Source organism: Nylanderia fulva, unplaced genomic scaffold, assembly GCF_048542155.1.
Source record: "Nylanderia fulva isolate GAGA-0341 unplaced genomic scaffold, ASM4854215v1 Scaffold22, whole genome shotgun sequence".
Taxonomy (NCBI): Eukaryota; Metazoa; Arthropoda; class Insecta; order Hymenoptera; family Formicidae; genus Nylanderia; species Nylanderia fulva.
In genome coordinates, this window is record NW_028190285.1 from 3,263,607 (window position 1) to 3,286,619 (window position 23,013).

The 23,013-nt window shown below is 31.1% G+C and overlaps 2 protein-coding genes across 5 annotated transcripts; both read right to left on the reverse strand.

Annotated features, from left to right (window-relative positions):
• Positions 1-1,517: 1,517 nt before the first annotated feature.
• On the reverse strand, positions 1,518-15,675 carry Miox (Myo-inositol oxygenase). Of its 2 annotated transcripts, none has more exons than XM_029299914.2 (6): positions 15,505-15,675; positions 13,215-13,395; positions 12,804-13,012; positions 12,460-12,596; positions 11,516-11,746; positions 1,518-1,659 (listed from the first exon to the last, which is right to left on the reverse strand). In XM_029299914.2, exons 1-6 carry the CDS (start codon positions 15,520-15,522, stop codon positions 1,626-1,628), a joined length of 810 nt encoding a protein of 269 aa, XP_029155747.1. In that variant the 5' UTR covers positions 15,523-15,675; the 3' UTR covers positions 1,518-1,625. The 2 variants fall into 2 exon arrangements, with proteins under 2 accessions (XP_029155747.1, XP_029155746.1); XM_029299913.2 differs by lacking the exon at positions 1,518-1,659 and adding an exon at positions 10,896-11,339.
• Positions 15,676-16,583: 908 nt separating this feature from the next.
• Positions 16,584-22,617, reverse strand: su(w[a]) (suppressor of white-apricot). Of its 3 annotated transcripts, none has more exons than XM_029299906.2 (8): positions 22,284-22,617; positions 21,163-21,332; positions 20,866-21,068; positions 20,558-20,780; positions 20,221-20,300; positions 19,278-19,451; positions 17,874-19,174; positions 16,584-17,782 (listed from the first exon to the last, which is right to left on the reverse strand). In XM_029299906.2, exons 1-8 carry the CDS (start codon positions 22,475-22,477, stop codon positions 17,626-17,628), a joined length of 2,502 nt encoding a protein of 833 aa, XP_029155739.2. In that variant the 5' UTR covers positions 22,478-22,617; the 3' UTR covers positions 16,584-17,625. The 3 variants fall into 3 exon arrangements, with proteins under 3 accessions (XP_029155739.2, XP_029155741.2, XP_029155740.2); XM_029299908.2 differs by having other exon boundaries at positions 16,584-17,785; positions 22,284-22,585; XM_029299907.2 differs by having other exon boundaries at positions 16,584-17,785; positions 21,163-22,024; positions 22,284-22,348.
• Between the last annotated feature and the right edge of the window lie 396 nt (positions 22,618-23,013).

Here is a 23,013-nt window from a genome sequence, read left to right on the forward strand (position 1 = left end):
GTAGCATTAAGAAACTAATTCAAAAGTTTGAAATGTGAATTTACAATTATTATATAATAAGATAAGAAATTTCTTAGAATAATAACGATTTCTCTGCAGTGAGATGCAGGAAATTATGTAATTCAGAATGAAATACACGTTGAAAATAGTAAATGTGAACTTTCGCTCCTAAAACGATTGATATATTAACATCTCAGATTCTAAAACAGCTGCATTTTTATTTCTACAACAAACAAAAAAATAAATAGAAGACTTTTATCAATCTTATTTTAATTTTCATATTTTTTACGAATTTTATTTTAAACGATTAATTTTTTAATTAATTCTCGCGAATTTTTGGCCTGTATAAGATAGATATCGTACACCGTACAATTCCAGTTGTTAATCATCGAGAAAGTCAGCGGGAAAATCAATCATAAAAAATGTGAACAAAAGCGAGACTGGTCTATCGATCGGCTTGAATAGATGACGATTCGGGCTTTACGCGCGTCCTCGTATAACAAGGATCGAAGTTCTTACGTGTGCACGTGACGAACGAATAGAGTAGGGTGCTGGTTACCTGGGTGAGGTAATGTTTTTAACCTCTCTCCGTCTTCCTTTCTCTCGTAAATAAAAGCGTGACCGCGACGGAATCCCCGAATGAAGTCACCTCCCGGAAGCCGATCGATTTCGGGGAAACTACGGTCGCGCGAATGCGACACGTGTGAATCCCTCGCCTTTTTTCGCGGAAGGATTGTTTTCGCGTGATAATCCGTTAATCTCGAAAATGCATTAGTGAGATTCCCGATAATATATAATATGTCGCGAAAAGCGAGAAAGACAATCGCTATCTCCCGGAAATCCCCAGATGAGAATTGACAATAAAACTTGAAAATTTAACCATCGCGACTAATACTTTCGCCGAATTTATTCATTTTACATACATTGATTTCGCATTTGCAGAGAGAAAAGGGAGGAGATATAAAATTGATAATACTTTTCCGAGAAACAGAGAATCTCTGTATATTATCGGACACATATCGGGTTGCATAAGAGACTGAGGGATGCATACAAAAAGTAAGAATATCAGGAAATAGTATAAGGCTAAAAATTTGTAATTTATGTATGAAATAAAAAAACCATGATCGATGAATATTTCAAAAAATTGTATATAATTGCATTGAAATTTATATTTGATTTTATATATGCGTAATCAAATAAACAAATACTTATTAGTATATAATTATATAATAATTTTCAAAAGACCTTTTTTTTAAATACAAGCTTTGAATAGAATAGTATTATATATAGGGATGTGCCCGGATATTCGGGAAATATCCGGTATCCGGCCGGAAAATTAAGATACCGAATAATCCGGTATCCGGTATCCAGTAATTTTATTATTCGACACATCTCTAGTATTATATAAAAGCCTTTTCTCTCATTTTTGTTGAAATTATCCAAATAAACGAATCAAATAAATACAGGGTTGAGACGCGATCAATAAAAAATAATATACAAATAAAAAAATCAATTACCTCAAAGTTCATCCTTCGTCGTCCAACTTTTTTAGGCCGCGTCTCTTATTCCTTCTCTCAGATTGTCAGAATTTATTTATGTACTGCATGCAGTCACGAAAATATAATTCATGACGATTGCAAGCGAATTGTCCGGGGGATGCTGTAAAAAATTAAAAGTGAATGCAAGATGTTCTCGAGTTAAGAAATCGTATCGTTAAGAAATTAATTGCCACTCGTAAACTATCGCGACATAATAAATTTAAATTTAATAGAAGTCGATCAATTTTAAATTCGCATAAATTTTAAATTTCTTGGAAGTCATTTCAAACGCCTCATTAAAATCATTAAAGTTTAATTGATGCGCGTTTAATATTATTACAACTTTACTATTATTATTTTCTTATTATACCTATCATTTCTCTCGCGATTGCACGTAGAATAAATCGACTCTGAATCTCCAGTTTTTTGCAAAAAAAAACCCGCGAATATAACATCGCAAGTATAATGATGTTCGAGACAAGACTTGCGGCGACGAGTAACACCTGGACACCTCGTATACCTCGTATACCCATCGTTTATAGTTAACGGCGCCGAACATTGTGGGAGTGGTCTTAATACAAGGCAAGACTTCGCTGTCGGTGTTCCGCTCGTAAGGAAGACATCAAGAATACATGCTCACGACTACACGTTGCGGCGTCTGGGACGCATAAAACGCGTGATAGGGTCTTTGCAAGAGCTCGGCCGAAAGGCCTCATCCTGCACCGGGGTGGATAAAAGAGGGCTCCTCTCTTTCTCTCTCGACCACAAATATGTCATAACTCACTGCTTTTTCTCTGGGGCGTACTTACGCACCCGTTGCACCGGTATGCAGGGATACAGCGTTTCTCGGAAGCAGCCGTAGCGGAAGATTGATATGCAATGTGACGCGTTATCGTGAATTGCAGTAACGCGAATGTTAAAATAATGAAACGGAGAGCGATCCAAAAGGCACTTCCGAGGAAGCATTAGTTGATGAAACCTGAAATAAAATGCTTATAATTATATATGTTTTTATCAAATACACTATTATCTAAATGGAAAAATTACCAGAGAGGTATATAATGTAAATATATAATAAATGTAATGGGCGTGATGTGAAGAGAGAGAGAGAGATCATTTAAAAAGATACAAATTATTATATAGAAGAATAATTAGCATTGTTTTTTTAATTGAAACTAACGAGAAACACTCTTATCGCCATGTATTTGAAACAAAGATATAACCAGTTCATAGGAAAATATCCTGGAGAGCTGTTTACCGGAACCGTCAAATTAATAAAAGCAAATGAGGAAAAAATGTAGGTTGTTACATTTTGTACCGCGACGATAATTCACTGATCCTATGACGCATTTTACGGAGAAACCTACGAATTCCTGGAACGGACGTATAATGAACGTGAAGAGTAATCGCGCTCTCAGGTAGACAAAGAAGAACAACCCCGATGTGAGGTGAAACTGTCATATTTCACCACCCCCATATATGTACGCATCCTGATTCCGCATATCCTTTCACCTTTCTCTTAAATTAAAACACATTATTCCCTGACAAGAGAAACACCTTAATAATCACCCACACGAGAGAACTTGATATATAGTACCATAAAAATTAGTGTCACGAAAAAATGGAATATCTTTCTGCAAAAATAATCATAAAATAATTTATTCTAAATAACATATTACATTAGGTCACAATGTATTATATTTGTAAATTTTTTTTAAAAGAAAGATTAAAAAATGTCTTTATCGGGTTTTTAAAAAAAAGTATTGATTTATACATTAACTATTAACGATAGATATATTGTGAATAAAAATTGTTAAAATTTGTTCGGTGCTTCCGGACAAAATGTTCAAATATTTTACATCAGTTTCGAACTCCGTTTTTTTTTTTTTTTTTTTTTTTACATTAAGGGACACAAATTTCACCTGTCACATTATCTTCCGATCATCGCATTATATTTCATATTACGCGCTGCGAAAAAAGAAGCAGGGACGATTATCTCGAATTTCTTCAAACAAGGACGAGTCAAAAAGAGACTTATTTGCGTTACATTTTCAAATTATTAAGGTACCGTTAAGTAGAAAGTGGACGACAAATGGCAAATTGCTGTAAATTATCTGTAGATTAAGATCATTGCAAAATTTTATGTATATGAATTTGCGACACCTGTGCAAAAATTTGCATTCGCCAAAATTTTGTAACTACATAATATATTTATTAAAATATATATAAATATTATATGTGTATTAGGTCTGTGTATGTGCATGAGTTTAGTTTTTTGAATTCCTTTTTAATCAAAATATATTTTCTCTTGCTTGTTCTATTATATTTTTACACTTTATCTTTAAGCAACAAATCGATTCCTCAATCAAAAAATACAATGGAGCAAATTGCTGTATAAATTATCTGTAGTTACATCTTTCGATGCGATATGTAAATTCGTCAAAGCATTTTCGTACCTCGACCTCGTTTCTAAATCGTACAGCAGAGAGTTAATTCTGCATTGACTGAAATAGATGAAAACCGGAAGGGATATATGCCGAGTGTGATCGGACTTCTCATTCAAGCTCCAGTAAGGTATTCTTAGTTCTTAGTCGCGGAAGCAATGTGTGGCCAGCTGTTATGTCATGGTGCAAAATGATTTTTCGAATTCCTTTCCCTTTTTAATAAACGTTTTCACTCAAACGATATAATTGACGATTCTTTTATTCTCCCTCCTATGATTATTTAAAAATTTGAAAATTGATTTCATATTGCAAAAATGATCGACCAACATTGCTCATAATGCTCGATTTGATCTCTCATTACTTAACTCGAACTGGAACTTGGATGTGAATCCTGCGAATCTGAATAATGTACAAATTTTCTCCTACAAACTCTAAAATGTCTTCGCATAACGAATTAAGATCTTACGAATCTCCGTTTCAGGAACCTTGTGCCATTTCCACGAACTTTAATTCCCTATCGCAGCAAGCGCCCCAGCATCAGTTACGCTGCACCTCATTATACCGAAGACCTTCGCGACCTTCGACGTGAGTTGACTATCTGGAGATTGCGTTGACTATTTGGATATTATATACGAGAAGGAGAAAGAGAGAGAGAGAAAGAAGAACTGAATGTCCCGTGTGTGGGTCTCGGTTACGTGAGGCCGCGTGGGCGTTTACGTTTGCGTATGCAGAGTCAATATTTCCGAGAAGTCGCGATCGCTTACCAGGTAAAAGGTAAGGTTGCATGATTCACGAGCTACGTGACCTATAGCGTTCCTTCTTTCTCTGTCATAGAAACGCGCGCACACATACAGGGATATATAGCCGCGACGATGATGCGAGCTGATGCTGGCACAATAATGTCCCGTTAATGTTCCGTAATGCCCTGTAATACGACCGCTGACTAAGCCAATTTCGTCGACACGCAGCTCCGCCGCTCGCTTAGCGGGAGGTTTCTTTCGCGATTTTAATCAACGCGCCGTGCCGCGAGCTCGCGTTTATATGCGCGCCTCGCTCGCTCCTCGGTCGCGGAATCGCCGCTAATTGGACTTCTCGGTAAGTCACCTGTTCTCCATAGAAGAACGCCTCGGGAACGATTTATCGCTTCGTCACGATTCCCATCTCCCTGCTCGCCTGATATCAACCCCGAACGCGAAGATTAATTCTGTCGAGACAGTTTAGAGAGATTTTATTTTCAAACCCTTTCAACATACAAATTATAATAATAGACACAATGATAACTTATTAAATATTACGAGGCCATGTGTAACGAGCAAATAAAAAATTATTATAAATCTTATTGGAAAAACTTTAATTTAAAAAAACCAATTACAAACGTTTCGAACTGTACTCAGTCTTCTTCAGTGCGCAATAAATATTATAATAAATAAATAAATATAAATAAAAATTCTAATAAAAAGTCGCAATACAATGTCGAAATAAATTAAATAATTATGTCAAAATTAAAAGGCGAAATACGCTAACAATAAATTTAAATTATTAAAAATATTTTTATTGTGTTATAATAATAGAACATGTATCGTATAAATTATGTCTATGACGTGCAATCACAGGGTGTCCAGCAGATTTACTGACAAAAATTCCCTGACTTTTTCAGATTTTTCAAGATTAGATATTCATTTTTTCCCTGACTTTTTAGTATTATTTTTTCCAAATATATAATTTGTATATATCTATATTATAAATCAATTAAATGTTAAATCATAAAAACCTTGAGATATTTTTGTCAACATTGAAAAAGTACGGAAGTTGAAACAAAAATTTAAATCAATTATACAATCTGCATTATGTGCGATAATCGAAACAAACGTGTCACTATAAACTATTTAAATAATCACCTTTTTTATTTATATTGTATCAAATTTTTTTAGTTTTGTCTCTATCAAACACATTGAAATAAAATAACGCGACGATGAAAATATAAATTAACGAACACGCTGTAGATGAATCGATTTTCAACACAAAAAATTAGCGTGCTGGGAGTCAAGGAAGAGTTTATATTTATTTAATAAAAAATTTCAAATTATTGAGATAAATGTAAATTAATGTGAAAAAATCCAAATAAATAGTAAAATTTCTTGATTTTTCATTGACAATTCCAGATTAAAAAATTCCTTGACAATGTCCGGTTTTCCAGATCTTCCAGACCGCTAAACACCCTGAATTAGAATTACAAGTCAACGTAATTGTGAACATGGAATAATTTTATATTAAAAAAATTAAAACTATTCTGAAACGAAATGATGGAAAGATAAATTCTGCCGAAAGATGATTTAGAAGAGAGTTTCTATTGTAAAACCCTTATTTAAACATACATAATATAATTATTATAAGTACATTATAAGTATTATAATTATGCAATGAAAATTATAAGTCAACGTAATTGTGAAAATGGAATAATTTTATATTGAAAAAAAATTGCAAATATTCTGAAACGAAATGATGGAAGTTGTTCAAACTTAACCAGGACAGGGAGATCTCGAAGAGGATGAATTGCGCGGCGGTCCTGGTGAAAGGAAGTAATGCCGTGGCAAACCCACGAGGCGGAAATCATGTGAAGTTGCGAATATCGGAATCCTGTAAGGTAGAGATGAAGAAGCGCCGGCAGCGAATGCCTCGATGAATCACTAAAAATAAAGAAGCCCCTTCTCGCCGGAGAATGGTAACGAACTCGACCGATCGCATCTTCGAAGTAAGGGACCGCCGTGAGAAAACGCAAGAGTACATTTTGTTGCAACGAATTTTACATTTCATATTATAATCGAAAAAACTATCCTGACGCGAACATTATTAAAATATTTTAAAATATGGAATATTATACGTCTACTAAGTACCTATATGAGCCTTTAAAACACTTATTTTTCATTAGCTCTTTAAATAAATAGCTGTATATAAATGTATCATCTAAATTCGACAGAGACGTGAAAAGAGACAAATTAATCAAATTTTAGACGTAGGCAAAACTTAATTAAAAGTGATACCTACGTGAACTTGATTGTTCGGAAAATAATGATCAAATTAATTTCTTGTCAGTTGCTAAATTTAATCTATGTTTTTATCATTTATCATAAGATAAACGTTAAATAATTTCAATTCTAACATTAACATTACAATAATATATATAATATTTTAGTTTTTAATGTCAAACATTTTTTTTATATTTCTAAATTACAAATATGTAAATGTTATTTTTAGTTATTTTTAGGAAAATAATAAAAAATTATACTGAATTACATATTTATAATTCAGAAATATAAAAAAAATTTTTGACATATTAAAAATAAAATAAAATTATATATATTACTGTAATGTTAATGTTATAATTGAAATTATTTTATTTTATAATTATTATATAAATTAAATTAAATTATTATATAAATTTAAAAAAATTTGTCATTGATTCTGGAGTAAAAGCTAAGTAGTATGAAATAAAAAAATACCAATTAAATAATTTGCAGAAAATCCCCTGTTATCGATGTCAGGATCCGTTATAGTGAATATATATGTATATATTAAAATGAAAAAAAGTAATTTATATTTGAAATGATAGGAAGGTCTTATTGGATAGAAATATATCTTTTTTCGTAATTTTTGTTATAAATATCTGTTTTTTTAGGAACAAATAAAAAATGTAGTTGAATATAAAAATTATTTTTTATAGTATTAATTACTTTATATAATTACATTTTTTATTTGTTCTTAAAAAACAGATACTTTATAATAAAATTACGAAAAATGATATATTTCTTTCAAATATAAATTATTTTTTTCTATTTTAATATTATGTATTATATACTATATATTATGATCAAATGTGTGCGACTCCAGGATACCTTTACGCATTGAAAGATCGATGCAACCTCATTTCAGATTGAGTAACTACATGGCTACACGCGACCTGTTAGTCTTTTATTACATTGCACATATTCCAGAGGTTGGTGAAGGGATCCAATCCCTTCTCCCTTCGCGATCTCTAAAAAAGTATGTACATGTACATCGTGAATGCAGAATAAAAAACCAACAATTACTCTCGAGGTGGGTCGATTCTTTAATAAATGCCGCGCACAGCAGCTTTATACTGGAATAATTCCACCTCGTTAACGAGACGCGCAATCATTAATTAGATAATATAGCTATTTGGACCTCTTTTTCCACGGCGATCAAAGATCAATAAAACTGAGAACATCCATATAGCATCAAGGTTCATAATTCTTTCGCAATAAATATGAAAAATTCCTTTAGCGAAATAATTTTTGATTCCTATTATTAGGAAAGATAAACTTTTTCATTTAAGGTGAAGTTTTCAAGCAGAATCATAAATCATAGTTAATAAATATTTATCACATCCCCTTCTTTTACATACACAGATATAGATTTCTCACAATTAATTTCTGACACGTATTAACTGTAAATTAATTCGAGATCTAAATAAAAAAGATATGACATTAAGATAGATAAAAATTGTGCACGTGTGTTTTTTAAACGTCTTGCGAAAGATCGACGACGGTATACTTAATTGCAAAACAATCAAATTAGAATGCACGTTTCGCATATATTTTATGTGTGCGCACTCGCTTGTTAAACATAACCGACAATTATCCCATACAAAACAACGGTTTACGATCGATCAACTCGCTAACAAGATTCGCACAGAGGTACTCTACCCCAGGATTAATTTCTTTTATAACTTTTATCGAAAGGTTATCGTGCATTAAACACATTTTTGTATATAGACATTCGTCCATAAAGGTTACCTCATATAGATTTAAATGAATATAATGCTTATGTAAATGATTTAGACATTTACAAGAATTGCGTCTTGAAATTATAGTAGCGCTTTTAATAAAAGACTTCTCTCTTCTCTCTCATCGAATAATTAATTAATCCTAAACAAACTTTTTAAAAATAAATTAAATTAATAATAAAAATAATAAATAATTGAAAAAGTTAATAAATAAAATAAACAAAAAAAAAACAGTATAAAATATAAAATTAAAAATAAATTATAGAATTAGAAAAATAGATTAATAAACTGGATAATTTAACTAAAAATAAATAATTATATATACGTATACCTTTTTTAAAATGTATCGAGAATATAAGACTTTTCGTAATGCAAAAGACTTCATGATATAAGGTCTTGTAAGCTATAATTTTTTACCACGTTAACTGTAGTTTTGTGTATAATTATCTGCAATTTCTAAACCATTACCTAAACAAACTTTTATTTCTATATTGTTTTTTCTCCATGTTGCCTTCATGTGTTTTATTAATTACATACAATATCGCGCAATTTAAAAATTTCTTGATTAAATTCTCAACATGCGAAAGCAAATACCGCGAAAATATAAATGCAAGAGGAGTTATTATATTATGTAGACTATATATATATATATATATATATATATATAGTCTCACATAATATATATATATATATATATATATATATATATATATATATATATAGTCTCACATAATATATATATATATATATATATATATATATATATATATACGAGGTGAAACCAATATATGATAAAGAGGCTGCGCCCTATTATAGTAGCATTTGACACTGTCAGTATATCGGCGTGTCGTTTAGCATAGTAGATTGTTCCGGTTTATTGAAAACTTCCTAGGCATCTTTACACATCGATGAACAACTGCGAATGCCAAAACTTTAGCTTTTATCGCATTCATATTATGTGATAAGTGTGACAACGAGCGGGAAAGCTTGTGTCGTTAACTAACTGTACCACCAGGACTTTGCTAACTATAACGTCCTAGATTACACTCTCGTAATTGTAATTATAAGAACAAACTAAAAAGTCATGTATGTGGCGCAAAAAACAACAGACATTACAAAATACATTATAACAATTTATCGAAAGTAATACAGTTTGTTTATTTATACGCGGAACACAAAGTAAAATTAAAATTCCCCTTCGAGGGATCTGATTGAAAAATATTATTTCAACTTTAATTGATTATTACAAACGATCTACGTATAATCATTATACGATATGACTGATGTTCGTATACAAGAAAACAATTTATTCATATCATATAAATGAATTTTATATCATTATCATTTAATTATAGAATAATTAATGAATTATATCCCACAAACGCGTGACCTTACAATTTATCTTTTGCAAATACACTGATAAAAAAAAATGAACAAACCAGTTCCTGGAGAGAACAAATCCTTTGTTCGAAGTATTGCCTGGCCCGGGTGAATCAAGCTCCCCTATCATTTAACTAACGGATTACTCACCTAATCGAGATAACCGCGAACTTCATCATCGCGCCCAGCCAGCGCGGAGGCCTAATCAATTTTATGAAACTAAAAACTCGAACGCGAATTTTCGGAAGTGAATTACGCGTGAGTTAATTTAAACGCTCCGCGAACTATGTACCAGAATCTTGGAACTCAGATTATGCATGGAGAAGAATTTCTTCCGCAGAAAGAATGAAGTAATGAGGTATAATTCATGAATTCGCAATGTTTATACATCATTTCTTCGTAGTCTCGTTATTTAAATTTTAAATATATCGAGAGATTCAACAAGCTCTTGAATTAAATATACGATTCGATTTTATGTTTGGATATTCATTTATTTCGAATATAGTTTAGATTTGTTTATATAGGCTTAATTAGTTCAAATTTTTAAATATAATCTAGATTTGTTTATAGACATTTATATATTATATTTTATCAGAACTTTCACTAAATTTCACATTAAGAAATATATATAATATATGCGTATTATACACAATATATGTATATTATAATTTATAATATATATAATATATATAATTGTGTGTGTTACATATATAAGATCATCGCGCGATATAACGCTGGTGGATATTGATTTTATTATAAACAAATTACATATTGATTTTATTATAAAATTATAAAAAATAAATTCATTAAAAAATAATATATATAAAAGTTAAATAAAATTATTTCTATCATGTGTACATGTATTCATACATGTGTGTGTGTGTGTGTGTGTGTGCGTGTATGTATATATATACATAAATACACACACATACACATATAAATTTAACGATAAAATAATTGCATATTATTTATATAATGTTATTATTTATAAAATATCAAAGTAATTGTTAATATATATATATATATATATATATCAGAAACAAGAAGGTATAGATATTAACTCTTTACCACTCGATCACCCCGGGAATATATTTATCGATCAATTTTTCATAGTAAGGCCACAATTTCTCAATATCAGGTACGCCGTCACTCTTAGTATAAAGATCGAATTTACTGCAAAATTGTTCATTATGTTAAATTAATTTAATCACATATCTCCTTAATTTTTTGATACTTATTTTAAATTAAATAGATAGTAATTCATGATCATGGATTATTTTTTAATTAATAACATTTTATAATTTTTTATATATTTTATTACAAATTGTAATGATATTTTCTATACTTACTTGAATTCCAAGACCCATTTTAACATCTCGATGTCTTCCGGAGTACAGAAGTACATGTAATCGCCGCCAGCATGCCAAGGATAAAAGGAGTGAAAACGGATCATAGCTAAAGCCTTATCCGGTAATTTACTCTTGTTGTGTACGAGTAAACGATACAAGTACTCGTCGTGGCCCCACGACATCATTAAATTACTTATTCCGCACTTGGCTTTGTACATACCATATTTTGTACTACAACAAAAAATAATGCAGTAGTGTATGACATATTTGCAATTATATATATTTAGTTTTCATATATTTAAATTATCCTATATATTTCCTGCCTTTTCTTTCAATATTTAAAATTTTGCGACTTTGGAGTTTTAATTTAAATTTAATAAGAGCTGTGTTTTGAAGTTCACTGCCCAATACACTGAAAATATATATATAATATCTGTGACGGAAACATTTCTGATTAAAAATATGATAATATAAAAAGCAATATATTATTATAAAAATTTTATCATATTCTAACGACTGAATCCAATTTTAACAGAAAATGAAAAAAAAAAACGATAAAAAACGATAACATTTTTTTCAAAATATAAAAAGTGAAACAAATAGATTATGATAGGAAGAGATAAAATTGTTTACAAATCTTATCGGTTCCTAAAGTTTTCTACACTGAAAAAGGTCCATGTATTTTTACATGGAAATTACTTGTTTAGAATTGAAAAATTACTTGCCTAACACTGTAATTTATTTTTCCATTTTTTTTAAAGTGAAAATACATTATATTAAATATGCAAAAATTGGATGATTATGCTAGGTCGGAAAAAAACCTAGCATAATTATGTAATTTTACATAAATATTTTTTTCAGTATATAGATTTCCAGTATTGACAGTGAATTTCGAAGACAAAATGAAAAGTAACATAATATATACACATAACATTGAGACATACTTGTAGCGAGAGTCTTTGCCATCGGGATTATTGTCGAAACTCGTTGCTCTGTACGCGATAGAATCACCCCAAGCACAACCAACAGGGAATGTGTCACCCACTACTGCCCATTGAGGTTCTCCATAAAACGCCATCACCTGCAACGAACGATCAACCTTGTTATCCGATTGCATGTTGAGCGAATGATAATCTGACACACGTGTAAATTATTTCGAATTATTAGTCAAACATACGTTTTGTTAGATTTATAATATGTTATATTTAATTTAAATATTCTTATATGGCTCAATTAACAAAATATTTAGTCAAGTTAATACATTTCTTTTCAATGTATTTTACATTACCTTTCCAAGATCGTGAATTAAGCCGGTGAGATGAAACCAATCCAGATCTGGATGTTCCTTCCTGATAGACTCTGCAGTTTGAAATGCATGAACGATATTAGGCAGATCAGTGTCCGGATCGCTTTCGTCTATGAGATCGTTTAGTTTCAGCAGGGCATCCTTTATCGTCATCTTGAATTTATTAAACTGCAGCCAATCTTTCATGCGAGCTATAAGAAAAGTAATGATTTTATCATTCTTTTATCTGGTTTTCGTCTTTTTGATTATATTCGAAGCGGTAAATAATTACGAGACATTAATCAATCGTTCAAATTAATTAGAGGTGAACATTCAGTAATCAACATTCAAGGCAAATAAAGTATGCAATTTATAATCCAATAGGTATAAAGATGATATATCCTTTTTACTAACATTTCACGAATTCGACGGTTTGATTGGTATGCATCGCCTCGTAAGTTTTGCGAACACGTTCTTTGATAGGATCTTCGAAATCTTCCTCGAAATTGCGGAATTCACTCTGCAATTTTCCAGCATGTATCGGCTCGGGCCGAAACTGTTCCGATGGATCCAGCAATTTAACATGGTTTTGTTGCTGCAGCAAATCAATCACTCTTAATAAATCCATCAAACAATTTCCACAATTTCTATAATTATTTTTTTTATATACCCTTGCCTGTTAAAAAATTATTCTTATTATCACAGAGTCTATATACACTATTTATTAAACTCGTAATATACGAAAAAATCCTCGAAATATGTATACAGTCACGACATTTATTTTATAAATTAATTTTTAATTATATTTTACGATATATACATATTGTAAAAAATAATTATAGTTTAGTTATTTTACAAAAATATTAAAATTTTTTTATTATGTAACCATACTTTGTTTTATAATTCAATTTGGAAATTAATTTTTTATATCCATTTATGTTTGCCTTTTACATATGTAAAAAATAAATTTGCAATTTTATTCTTTGCTAGCATTGTGCAATCACAATACATAGTAATATATCATATGATATAAATATGGAAATTATGATTTACCATATCTATTATAAACGAAAACTTATTTACATTGAAAATATTTTTCCTGTTTTCAAAAAAAAAAAAAACGAGTTAAAATCAGCATTGATTAAATTAATGATTTTATAAGTTCATAAGTGATAGCTTATGGAATATTCATTGTAATTTTTAAATGACGTATAAAACAATCCTGATAAAAAAATCGATAAAAAACAATATATTATTATAAGAATTTTATCATTTTCTAACAACTGAATTCGATAATTTTAACAGAAAATGAAAGAAAACAATAAAAAACGATAATATATCTTTCGAAATGTAAAAAGTGAAACAATATATATAGGTTAACGATAGAAAAAGATAAAATTGTTTATATACCAACCCTATCGGTTCCTAATGTATTGTATTGATTTTTTTATCAGAGATTCTTAATGTATCTGTATCTTTCTCTAAGCCTAATGATAATCAAGTAATAATTTCCGTTTGTAACAAGAATTACAACAATAATTATGTTGCAAAAAGTCAGAAGTTTTTAATCTAAGTATATAAATCTTTATATACGCAGATTAGAGCGCAGACATTTTTTTATTTATATTACAAATTACATGTATTTTATCCTATAAAATATATTATAGATAATTCAAAAAAGGTTCCCTTTTTCATTTTTTTTAAATCTCAAAATGTGTGAAATAGTATTTCACACACTTATACGCTTCTAAAATCCAACTTGTTCAAAGGCACTTTATATATGTATTTTTATGATTTTAATCTCTTTTAGCGATTAATATAGAATGGAAAGATCGAAGAAAAAGAAATTTGCTTCGATTATGCTGCAGTACTTAACTATTTATTACTACATGTGTTTATGAAAATTTTACATATACGAATAATGTTAACATAATCGAATGTAATAATAATTTAGTGACGCAAACGAATCACGATATCGAATAAATGTTGATATTATGTTAAGTATTGCAGTAATTTTATTTAGTTTTTTTTCTTATTGTTAGAGCTAGAATTTCGAAATGTGACATATAAAACACGTGTTGTACACTGAAAAAAAATGTTATTGAATTTGAATAAGCATTTATTTCAACTGCCAAATAAATCATTTATTTGAAACTAATAATATTAATTTGATATGAAAAATATTTATTTGATATAAGGAAATCCTTTTTAAAACAAATAAATATTTATTTATTTCAAATAAATGATTTATTTGGTAGTATTCAAATAAATATTTATTAATTTTTTAAGAAAGGTCTTTCTTAATTGTATTTATATATTTAATATTAAAGAACCTTGAAATAGTCTTAGTATATATATATATACATGTATATTAATTTAGTCATTTTTTTCAGTGTATAAATTTCATGTGATGTTTGCAAAAACAAATTACAGCCAAAAGAGAAGAAATTGTATGAAAAATTTTAAGAGACCAAGTACAATGTAGTTTATTAAAAATATTAATTGTGTTATTAAATATTATATATTACAAATATTAAGTTATGCATTAAAATTATTTTAAAAAGTCTAAAAAATTAATTTATAAAAAATAATTAATATATGTATTTAAAAGAAAAGTTTATTACTATCGCGATATTACATTTCTTTTTTATTGCAAGCTTGAATTTTTGCCGCGAAATTCTGTCAAAAGTACCAGGATACTTACAGCTGTCGTAGCAGTCATCCTGTAGCTGTTGATCGATTGTTAATGAAAATACAACTGCCGCCTTCTTTCCTTCGTACAGCTGACTTATAAAGTCGAAGATAATTCACCCTTGATCCCCTTATCGCCCGATTAGTGATCACACGCACAAATGTCAAATCATCGTTATATCGTATATATCTTCCCTTCTCTCCACTTCTATATGCTACAAATGCATACTACTGTAAATACATTGTCGAACGTGAATAAGATGAGCGATTTATTATGAATATTTTCATCCAATACAGAATTTGTTCGACTTATGTATTACACAAAATAGTTTTGTATATAAATGCAGCTTGTATTTATAATAAATGATGTATTATGCATTGAAGTTAAAAAACTTTTTGACGTCTTCACGAATTTTCTGTATAACTCTTGATCGATCTGGCAATATGAAATTGATTCTGAACTGAAATTGAAGTTAGTTTTTTTTTTTTTTAATAAATAAGTAAATATCATCACACTAAAAACATTAAAAATAATGATAATTATCATGATAATGCAGAAATTGGATTGGTACTAACATAGAAGGCCATCACTTATCATCGTTATGAATGACACTCTTTATATACTGATTTATGGTGCGTATCTCTCTATGAGCAATTTGAAAAAAAGTTCACGACTGAAATTTCTTTATTCCAGTAATCTAATTTGAATGAAAGTCTTGTGCATTTTTATTCATTCATTCATTGATTCCGAAAAATTACGAATTTTACAATGAAATAGTCTTAAACAAAAAATAAATAAAAATTTTAAATATTTCTAAGAGAAAATATTAACAAATTTTTTTTTTAGAAAAGTCAAATGATTTTTTCTCTCTCAGCAATTTATTTTTTATTATAAAACAAGACACATTTAGCGAAAGAAATAGATGTTGATAATAATATGTTCAAAAATAGACTTCTAAATTGTCCATCCATAAATCTGCTATTTATTACTTCGATAATAGTAATTGTCCACTTAACTTAAGTGTTAAACTGAACTGATTTGTCACAATGATCTGTTGATACTTGGCGCACAACAAAAATGTTCAAATAATATCAAATATATATAATATAATTGACGTCGTTCTGCTGCAAATAGATTCAATTGCTACACATATTACGCGTGAAATACGTACTTCACTCTTTAGAGACTTCATTTTTAATACCGCACACAAGTGTTGTAGTAAATGCTTACGCAAGTAAAACAGTAATATTTACATTTGATAAATGTAACACTTAAAAACATCATGCGTGGAAACGTTCGATTTGATAAACCTTTTAATATTGCATAATCATTCTATACTATTATATAATCAGGAAATTTTTATGTTTGGATGTGTATGATCAGAATTTCTGTAAGTCATCCAATACTTTTTCACATGTATCAGATTTAGAATAGTAATTTTGAATATATATATAATTCCTATTTTATTATGTCTTTCTCTCACAATGTGTCATATTTAGAATAGCAATTTTTAATATATACAATTCCTATTTTATTATATCTTTGTCACAATCATACACCTCTCATATTTTAATGCATTATTACATAATCAACTATATAAAGATTTAAATCATTGGTTTTGGAAAATAACGTAAGAAATCTCTGTTTATACATTATGTAATTTGGAATTTAGGAAAAATTTGGAAAAGTATAAGTTGGATTTGAGACATAGATAAATAAGCGACATCAAAAATGTTTGATAATTTCATCGAAAGGATACATCGCCAAAGATATGATTAATGATGAAAAGAAATGCATATATATAAATGGCATAAAAGATATAGTCTATACGAAACACGTTGAATGGCAATCAACGAGCAAATAAATTTCCTTGTGTTTTCTTTGTGACAAAAATTATATCAAATTTGAGTCGTCACAATATGCACGCAATTTATAATATTATTATATATATAATATATATTTCTTATATATTATAATTATATATTATATGTATATTATATATATATAAATATATATATATATATATATATATATATATATATAATATATTATATATTATTATATATTCATTTTGTGTGCGTATATACAAGATTGCTTGATACAAACTTATTTGAATCAAGCGGAAAGGTGTCATCAGGGCGAGCTCGAGTCAGAATAGCTTGTGTTGCTCCCTCGCCGTCGTACATTGTGTCGGTGTCTATGCGAGGGACTGCGCGATCGCGATCTGTGCGAGGACGATTTCTTGCTCTTCTTGGAACGATGCGAGCGCGAGGAACTGGAGCTATCGTAACTGCTGAAATCATACACATTATTTTTGATAAAAATTGAAATACTTTTAAACATGTTTTAAAGAAAGCGAAAAATCAAACAACTTCAAATACCTTCGATGAGAACTTTTCTTTTTCTTATGTTTTTTGTGCAGCTTATGCCGGTCCGTACGACTTCCGCTTCGACTCCGGGAACGCTGTCGCGACCTCTTGCCGCTCAAGTCTGCGCTTTTTAGCCGATCCATCAAGGAATTCCCGCATATTTTCGTATCCTGCGAAGATCTATCTTTGTTTTCTTCGACGAGAAGCGGCGACGGTACGGAGTGCACTTCATCCGAGTCATCTTTTCGCGAATTTTGATTCACCGTAACAGTAGTAGAACCAGTCTTGGATGTTGGTGCCTGGATATGACTAAGAAAGATGGCCGCTTTCTTTTTCCTTTCAAGTTGCAACTGTCGTTCTTTGGATAGTAGCTTATCTCGCGCAGCTGCCATCAACTTGTCCTTGAGTCTGTCTTCCTGCGCCTGTTTGTGCCTGATTTCCTTCTGACAATCCTCGAGAATATCATCGGTCAGATCCACCAATTCTTTGTCGTCGCTCTTCGGTTTTTTATCTGGTTTCGGTGGATCCTTGTCTTCAATCGCGGGGATCGAAGCATTCACGTCGGCATTGCTACTCTGAGGTGAACTGGGTTTAGAATTCGTGTCCTTCTTGTCGTCGTCCATCTCTTCATCACTCTCCTCCAACGGTAACGCGTTTCTCTTCTCGATCACCGTGCTCTCTCCATCTTTTGGCTTTTTGATAGAAAACGATACGGTGGTGATCTGTTTTGTGGGGCTCTGTTTCGTCTTTGTGTCGCCACCATTCTTTTTCTTCGCTTGTATCATCTTCACCCGCTTCTGCACCTCTTCCATTCGCTGCTGCTTTTTCTGCAATTCCTCTAGCTTTTTTTGTTTTTCCTCCTGCGGTTCTTGCTTCTGTAGCAGTTCCTCTTCCGTCAACACCTTCGGATTTGTCGCACCTTCATACATCGTAAGCTTGTGCGCATAATAACCGTGATACTGATGTGATAGCTCTAAGAAGTTAAATCTAGAATCTCCTTTGTTCTTAACGATTGTCTCAAAATCACGACCATTTTTCGCCACATAACTCGCCGTCTTATCGATGATGATTTGCACGTCCGCCGGTGGTACAATAAAAGAGGGTCTACTGAGTGGCTTTTGCGTAGGTATCCCATATGGTACCAAGGGCAATGGTGTTTCTTTAACTGTTGTGATTTGTGTCATAGCCATCTCGTTTGATATGGTTGGCATGCTGACGAGTTGCGAAGGCGATTGCATTTGCCCATTTGGTCCATATATAACTGGACCGTGCGAGTATTGCATAGGCGTAGGATAAGGAGGTGCAGGATATCTCTAGAAACAGAATTATATGATAAGAAAATAATACTGAATACTTTGCTAAACTTTATCAATATATTATTTTATATTATTAAAACGATACCAAAATTATATGTACCTGTGGTGGCAGTGGTGGAGGATAGTATCCAGCAGACGGCGGCATTGGTTGCATCGTCGGGTCTAATATCTGTGGTACCTTGGATGGTGGTGGTTTTCCCGTAATCTTATTCACGAGCATGGAATACGCGCAATCCGCTGATGGTTTGTATTGTATGCTCGGTATGCTAGGCGCCTATAAAAATGAAAAGTTTTTTCCTTTATAATTCTGTGTTCAGTTCGTTCCTAGACCTATTTTCCTACAATACCTATCCAAATAAAAACTGATACATAATTCATTTTTGATATATAGTTTTTAAAAATAGTTTATACATAGACAGTAGAAGAAAGTAAAACCCTATTTAAAAAAAAACACCTATTTTTCTAAATATACAAAGTTACAACGACAATTACAACAGTCATTAATATATATTTTTTGTTATCTATAATAATATTCATAATTATTAATATTATATACTGCATTATATAATGCATAAAAAATCTTGACTTCATTAAATTTTGTTCACTCCATTATTTCTCTGTTAAAACAATAGATTTACAAAATATTAATTGTATTAAATTATATGTATTAAATGTATTTTTGATATATCATCAATGGCACGTTATACGCGAGCGGAATTAATGTTTTAAGAAGTGATGTAATAAATGAATAAATAAAAATTTATGGAAATACATATGTCCAATGCATACCAGAATCAGCCCTGGAAGCAGAAATATTTAACACATAAATTAGTGTTGCAGAGTATTATTAATATTTCATCCTATTCTGATCCGTGAATTTCGAGAGCATCGTTCTAAAAGTAATTCAGTGTGGTCCAGCAAAGGTCTTCCACATTTCGAACTACTCCAAACGCAAAATTCTTCCGCAGGAATCACTTATGCATTTTCAAGAACAGATTAATGTACAGCGTGCAAATAGCTTGTGCACATGTATGCAAACTTACCGCTTCAATCTTGGTAAATGATGGCGCAAGACTTGGGTGCAGGTACGATTCGTCATCTTGGTCTGACTCTTCCTCAGGTTCTATCAGTGAAAGAGAAAGATAACTATAAGAATCGCATACATCTTAAAATCATTAAGATAGATTATACATACTGATTACCAATTAAAGTATTAACAAAAATTTATGACAATACTTACGGCAAGAAAAACTAAGTAGAATCAAAGTAGGTGTGGGTAATCAAATCCTGCTTTATGTCGCTTCAATTACTTCAACTCAATAACGTCAACTTCATGTAATTACTATAAGACATTTCTTTTATAGAAAATAAAATGCGTACCGGTTTCTTCTTTCTCAGGCTGCTTTTCGGGATTATATTTTCCATTCTTGATAGCATCGAGGAGAAACTTGTAATACTGATGGAGCGGCTCGTCTATCGATAGGAACGCAAACTGCGGATTATTTGCCTGTTTCGTCTTTATCAAGATTTCCAATTGGCATCCGTGTTGACTTATAAACAGCGCCGTTTTCGTTATAATGGCACTCAATTTCTGTGTTTCTGGCTAAACACATAAAATTAACATTATTTTTATTTAAGTACATAATGTTGATATAAAAAAGTAATGGATAAGTAAAATAGAATCTTACCAGAATCATTCCTTCGGGGATTTCCAACTCAGGAGGTGGCACAAACGCCTGATCTTCCTCTTGCGAGTCTTCCGATTGTTTTGGACTCTGAGAGTCCTCGCCAGAAGCCTTCTGATTGTTCTCATCTTCATTATAATTAAATCCTACTTGATTGTACGAAGATTCAGAATCCAATGCTTGATGTAGTCTTTTTATTTCTTCTTCTGCAATATATAAACATATTTTATATATATATATATTGAACTATAACAACAATTAAAATATAATTAAAACGTTTTTTAAAAAACAATGTATTACCATGATACATGGATTCTTCGGCATCATTGTTGTAGAGAGATTGATAGCGCTCCTCGTCACATAGATGCTCTACTTTCAATTCTTCCTCGGTAAATATCGTTCGTTGATCGAAACCACCTGGTGGTGGTTCATGAATCCGTAAGTCAGCCAGTGCCCCTCGTCCATCGTATCTATACACATACAATACAATCATTAGAGAAGGAAGATGATATCGTTTTAGATTGATGTAGACACAGTTGGCCACAGCATCTGTAAATTTAAATCGAGGAGGTAAACTCCACCAAAATAATTTCTCTGAAATAAAATAAGAGTTGTCGAGGACACCTTGCGCAATGTTCTTTCCGTTGCTGTTTTGTCTTGCAAACTAAGTAACAATATATATAAAACTTGAAAGTATCTTGTATATTGTTTCTAATATAAGATGATTTATATTAATCTTTAAATTTCTGAGATCTTTAAACATATGCGGATCTTTTCTGACATAGTATGTTAAAAATCAATACAACAAAGCATAAATATTGTTCAGTGTTACTCCAGTATGGATACAAACAAAATTGGATGCGTATACACGTGTTTAGATAGCATCGACAAATTGATACAGTATACTTGTGAGTACGTAAGAATGACCTATGCGCTCCTGAGACAAAGCCGAGTCTAATGTTCTAATACATACCGTGCTGAGCGGTCGTATAATACCTACAACCGTCAGCTGCCATTTGTCTCTCTACACCGTGTCTCACCTTGCTGTTGCATAGACGGCCAGCCATAAGCGCCGCGTCACGAGAGCACCTGATTCTGCGCCCGTGCAGAGCGCATAAATCGCGCTGCCACACTGCGCGTTTTTTCACAGCCGAGACAACACCTGCGGAAGCCTTAAACAGTCTCCAGTCTGCTTATCCAGAGATTAATGATGAAAGAGAGAGAGAAAGAGGGACTTTTTTTCGCTTTTAAATGCAGCACTTGGCGCTTGGTGTTGACTTTTGATTCAAATTTGGTTTGTTTTTTTTTTTTTTTTTTTTTTTTTGTTTTTGTCTAGGTCAATCATTTTCATTTTTCGGAGAAACGTATGCATGAGAACAAATATCCTAGATGATAAATTTGTCTAGGTTAGAGAAACGGACCTGTCTATCTTCAATGCGCTATCGCCCATCCATGGTATCAAATGTTTTCCCTGATCAATCATTTTCGCCTTGTCATCATCGCGAAATAATTTGCAGCTATATCCAAACACCAACAGCTCCTGCGGTTCCTCGTCGGTATTCTTTTTACGCAGAATGCCCGAGTCTACCATCCACCGTTGGTTTTTCGACGCCATTTTCCGACTGCCTCGTGAGTCGTGAGGGCGAGGGATGACTTCCGTTTCGATAAACGCGAGAAAGACGGGCCGCGTGTTGCCAGACGATGACGTCACGGCGCCAGCGTCGCTTCCACCCGGATGCACGTGCCTTCGAGTGCTTCTAAAAATTGTTCATTTTTTCATTTACTACGTATTTCATTTTCGAATTCAATAAAATTCATATCTCTCACATTATCTGCCAGTTATAAATATTATTTTCAAGTGTTTTTTAAAATTAAATATATTTTTTAAGTTTATTATAATAATTTTTTTTTTAAAGTAATTATTTTTTTTTATTTAATTATAATTCTTTTTTAAAAATTAATTATAATTTCGTTAATAAATCAGTATACATATAAATATATGTTCACCATGGTTATACGTATTACATGGTTATTTACAAAACTTTTCCTTAAATAAAGAAACCAAAAACTAGAGTTAATATCCGAGTAAATTATTAATTCTCCAGCACTTATATACACAAATAATAATTCATGATATACATATATATATAT